Source organism: Pelodiscus sinensis, chromosome 5, assembly GCF_052426305.1.
Source record: "Pelodiscus sinensis isolate ZL-2025 chromosome 5, ASM5242630v1, whole genome shotgun sequence".
Classification (NCBI taxonomy): domain Eukaryota; kingdom Metazoa; phylum Chordata; order Testudines; family Trionychidae; genus Pelodiscus; species Pelodiscus sinensis.
The window spans coordinates 128,520,684-128,526,169 of NC_143056.1; the positions used below are offsets into that span (position 1 = coordinate 128,520,684).

General features: G+C 43.0%; 1 protein-coding gene across 1 annotated transcript; it reads right to left on the reverse strand.

Annotated features, from left to right (window-relative positions):
* Positions 1-2,485: 2,485 nt before the first annotated feature.
* On the reverse strand, positions 2,486-3,712 carry LOC102445719 (olfactory receptor 5AS1-like). The gene is made up of 2 exons (XM_089778229.1): positions 3,698-3,712; positions 2,486-3,427 (listed from the first exon to the last, which is right to left on the reverse strand). The coding sequence occupies exons 1-2, from the start codon at positions 3,710-3,712 to the stop codon at positions 2,486-2,488; spliced, it is 957 nt and encodes a 318-aa protein (XP_089634355.1).
* Positions 3,713-5,486: the final 1,774 nt, after the last annotated feature.

Here is a 5,486-nt window from a genome sequence, read left to right on the forward strand (position 1 = left end):
GGGAGAGACTTTGATGCTTTGGTGTATGTTCAATTCAGTTAAAATTGAACACTGTGACTTTAAATTTTGGGCCTGGTTCCTAGACCTGCTTGCTAACTAAGTGGCTCAGTAGGGAAGCAGACTACTGGGGCGTAGCAGCATTCAATCAACAGGCACCAAGTAAGCTGGATGAGTTTGTTCCTCTCTGTTATAGGTAACAACGTGCGTTCTCTCTCTCTGATTTTTAGGTTCTTATGTGTTATCATTTTAGCTTTTAAGAAAAAAAGATTAGGGAGACTTCGTAACTTTCCGGCAGGTATATTTTTATGTTTTCCTCTAACTTCTGTGCATGTGTGTCACAAAACATAAAAGACACAACTTCCTACAAAATGAAATACCATTCTGAAGCCCGAAGTCCTTCTGAAACCCAGAATGGAAATGTTGGATTTTGAAGAGGTTGAAACATTGAACACTCCACTTCCTTCAAACAAATGGTCATTGAAATGGATGTGTCCCCCAGGAATGTGTCAGTTTCAAAGAATCAACATTTGCCAACTGCAAAAATGTTCCGTGGTAAAACGTTCAATCAGCTGTACAGGTGGAACCTCTCTCATCTGGCACCCTTGGGACCAGACTGGTTCTGAACAATTTTTTTGGCCCGTGGGAGGTCAACGTAGCAGCCTTTCCTACACTGGCCCATGTAGCAGCATAACCTACACTTCCACTGCTTGCTATGCTTTTAGATGACATTTTGGAGTAAATTAGAGTTAAATAACAGCACAGAGCATGGAGGGCCAGGACTGGTGGCTGTAAACAGACTTTATGGGACTGCAGGAAACTTGACCACACCCATGAAAATGGACCTCTGGCTAACTAAAATCATTCTGGACAATGGGGCTACGTCTACACTGGCAGCTTCTTGCACAAGAACCACTTTGCGGAAGAGTTCTTGTGCAAAAAGTCTTCCACAAGAGTGTGTCTACACTGGCATGTGCTTTTGCGCATGAGATTTGCTTTTGCGCAAGAGCGTGTATGGCAGTGTGGATGCTCTCTTGCGCAAGAAAGCTCTGATGACCATTTTAGCCATAGAGGTTTCTTGCGCAAGAAATTCATATTGCCTGTCTACACAGCCTTCTTGTGCAAGAGGGCTTATTCCTCATGAGTAGAGGAATAACTCTTTCGGAACAAGCCTTGTTTTCCGATACTAGACTGTAAATTTACTTGTGCAAGAACGTGCGTGCAGTGTAGATACCCGGCAAGTTTTTGCGTAAGAACAGCTGTTCTTGCTCAAGAAGCTGCAAGTGTAGACGTAGCTTGGATGTTTCTGGATAAGAGTGTTCTGGATGAGAGAGGTTCAACCTGTAGGTGGTTTCATTGCTCTTTGCTACAGCACCATGGCAATGGGGCACTCATTCAATTAGTGAGGGTGCAGTTTATAAAATTGAACAATATTCACCCCTTTAGTTTGTAGCATTAATTCCCTGGTACCTCCTATCCCTCAATTTTTTGCTTATTGAGCTTGGTGCTATGATTTCTGATGTTATATTTTTTCTGTTGTCCAATAAATTAGTCAATAAATGCACAAAGTCATAGATTTTAAGACCAGAAGTGAGCATTATGTACGGCAAGGCCTCCTATATAACGCAGGCATATCATTTCATCCAGTATATTCAAAAGATTGTGGAGGCAGGAAAAGGGAATAAGGGAATTTGTGTGCAGCCATCTTGGTCTTGTTAACAAGAGAGCAAGAGTCAGGCTAAGTCTGTGGCCTGACAATGGAAGATCTGTAATTAGACGCTGCCTTCGCCTCTCGCCTCTATACGGAGATAAGGATAGAATGCTGACTCTGGCAGGGACCTTGAGATAAGGAGCACCTGGGTGGAACTAAATAACTGTTAGCCATTGGTGTTTGTAATGGGAAGGAGACTAATTGTTATTGTTATTATATCTAATAGACAATATATAAACTGCTTCATAATTGCTTGTATTCGAAGATCTGCCTCGGAGGGGGGGGGGGGCTTCCCCCCCTGTCCAAACCAGTTTTTCCCTTGCTGCAGCTGGTAATAAAACTGCCTCTGGCTACTTGTTGCTTACAAATGCAGAGTGAGGACAATGTTTTCTTCCACAAGATGCATATATACAAGCAAAGTAATTTCTGGAAACCTTCATTATAGGCCTTAGCTAATGTTCATGAAGAGAGACTTTCCATCGAGGTCAAAGGGAATTGGATCTGGCCCATTAGCCATGTAATCAATGTGTGAGACTATCAGAGAGTGGAATCAAAGTGATCTCATGTTTTGGAGGTGGATCAAGGCAATGAAATTCATCTTGACACAATATAATAGGATGCCCATCCCTCCTGGTCCTTCTGAACTTATAGGAACCTGCTTTATTCCTGCATATTTAAGTACATATCATCACAATTTTTATACACAGACCAGGTGTGCAGATTGGGTTCACCTTTAAACCCCCTTGCGACCCTTTTCTATTTTCTCTTTTACTCATGTCACCGGGAAAACATTTTTCTCGTTAATGTTCTCTTCAGGGCATCCTTCACCTCTTTGTTCCTCAGGCTGTAGATCAGGGGGTTCAGCATGGGGAAGACCACAGTATAAAAAACAGAAACCACTTTGTCTGCATCCAGGGAGTAGCTGGAGCGGGGCCGTAAATACATGAATAGAAGAGCCCCGTAGAATAAGGTTACAGCCGTCAGGTGAGACGTGCAGGTGTTGAAGGCCTTGTGCCTTCCCCCAGTGGAGTGGATCCTCAGAATGGTGGTGAGGACATAGGCGTAGGAGACAAGGATGACCACAAAGGTGCTGGTCTGGATAAAGCCGCACAAAGCAAAGAGGAGGATTTCGTTGAGGTGGACATTGGAGCAGGAGAGAGCTAGCAGGGGGGGCATGTCGCAGAAGAAATGATTGATGATATTGGAGCCACAGAAGGACAGTCTGAAAGTCAAAACCGTGTGGACCAGTGAGCTCACACTGCCACTGATATAGGCACTTGCTATTAGAGAAATGCAGAGCTTCCGGGACATGACGGTCATATAGAGCAGCGGGTTACAGATAGCCACATATCGATCATAGGCCATTGCAGCCAATATGAGGCATTCAGCATCGGCAAAGGCAGCAAAGAGATACATTTGTGTTGCACAGCCAGCTAAGGAAATGGTCTTGCGTTGAGCTAGGAGGTTCACCAGCATCTTAGGCGCAATGGCGGAGGAGTAGCTAAGATCCAGGAAGGAGAGGTGGCTGAGAAAAAAGTACATAGGGGTGTGAAGGCCGGAATCGATCCGGATTAGCACGATGAGGCCAATGTTGCCCACCAACGTGGTGATGTAGATGGCTAGAAACAGAACAAATAGAACCACCTCCATCTCTGGATGATGGGTAAGGCCAAAGAGGATGAACTCGGTCACTGTCGTGTGGTTTCCCCTTGACATTTCCTCAGCAGTTGCGTTGTCTGTTGCCAGCTCAACCCCAGGGAAATCAGGGAGCTGGGGAAGGTCCTGATGGATGAATGAAACAAGAACAAATGTCATACCACCCCTGGAAGCACAATAAAGAGAGCATTACTATGGGCATCCTAGCACAGATCCTTGCTCACAGAAGGTATGTCTACACGGCAGCATTATTTCAAAATAACAATGCAAGCATCTACACAGCAATTCCATTATTTCAAAATAAATTTGAAATAGCAGAAGCCTTATTATGACTTCAGTAAACCTCATTCCATGAGGAATAATGCCTCTTCCAAAATAGCTATTTCAGAATAGCAGTAGTGTGGACGCTCCACTGTTGCTATTTCAAAATAGGTCCTCCCCAGGACCAAAGTAATTGCTCTCCCATGCTTCCTGGGGCTCTAAATCGAGGTAGTATATCCACATTAGGGGAGGCTGCCTCAGACTAATTTTGAGGCTTCCCTGTAGTGTAGATGTGCTATTTTGAAATAACCTATTTCTTAGTATTTCTTCTGGAATAGCTGATTTTGAAATAAGCGAGCAGTGTAGACTTACCCAGAAATACAGAGTCCTACCTCATGTGTGTGCAGAAGGAAAGCTTGGGGAGACGGTCAGTCAAAGACAGAGGGTCCGAATGCAATTCAAGATGTGGGGTTCTCTTTATAAAACAGGCCCATCAAATGAGACCTGAATTAAACGTGGCGTCAGAAGGGCATTTTTTAAAAAAGCAGCAGAAATGGTGACAGAATTGGAACCTCCACTTTTGACTCACATATGTCCCATCATGTCAAAAGCCATGTCCCTTACGTAACAGCTGTTACTCATAACAGCTGGCACTTACATATCCCACAAGGGTAGTCTAGAGCAGTGTTTCTCAACTTTTTTTTGCTCATGGGCCCCTTCTGAGCCTCGTTTACCTCTGTGGCCCCCCTCATAGCCACTGTTAGTTGGAAAAAAAGGTACATAATTTACCTAACGTTCCGTTTTTTCCATGTGGCCCCCTAGAGGTAGGGCATGGCCCCTGGGGAGCCATATGGCCCATGGTTGAGAACCACTGGTCTAGAGTATGGAACTCAGACCTATCTTTCTATAGACAGCATCATAGTGTTGGGTGCATATGGATACCATCCAAAGGTAAGGCTTTCTGTAGGTAGGATAGATACATTTTGCTCAGCCATGAATTGAAGGGATCTAACAAGGAAATGTGGATACTACCAGGAAAGTAATCCTTCAAATGACTGTGTTTTTTAGACAAATGGAAAAGATATCACTAAATACTTGGAAGATGCTGCTCCCATTAACACAGAGTTTTAATTGGGTTCATTAATCAGCCTCTTTAACTTCTAAAAGTGATTTCATATATGAGGGTGCAATTCATTTTACTGCATCTGTGAATGAAGCCAATCATCTTTGCAACAATCCAAATTATTGAAGCCACAGAAGCTCATAGATTATATTAATTGAACATTAGTAACTACCTAACAAATCCACCGAAATACTGCACCCTTGTTAGAACATGGCAAATTTCATGAATAAACCATGCTGTCTTTATCACAGCTTAATTCTCAGACCTAGGATCAGATTAACTGGAAAGCATCCAGAAATACAGCTGGATATTTTACAACAACAGAGCAATATTAAGAAGACAGCATACACCACTGATTTTCTTCTTTGATAGCTACTCTAGGTACATATTCATAGGGCTGGATGGAAAACAACAATTCCATTTTATGAAATATTTCAATGTCTCAAAATTTGTTTTCATTTTGGTGCAGAATGGAAACAAGACCTTTTGAAATTTTTCAGTGGAATAAAAAAAGCCCCCACAATAACTGGAAAGTTAGGACAGCTACCTAGGATGTAGAAGATCGTAGAATCATAGAATACTAGAACTGGAAGGGACCTTGAGAGGTCATCAAGTCCAGTCTCCTGCACTCACGGCAGGGGAAAGCACAGTCTATATAATCCCTAATAGATGTCTGTCTAACCTGCTCTTACGTATCTTCAGTGGTGGAGATTCCACAACTTCCCTAGGCAATTTATT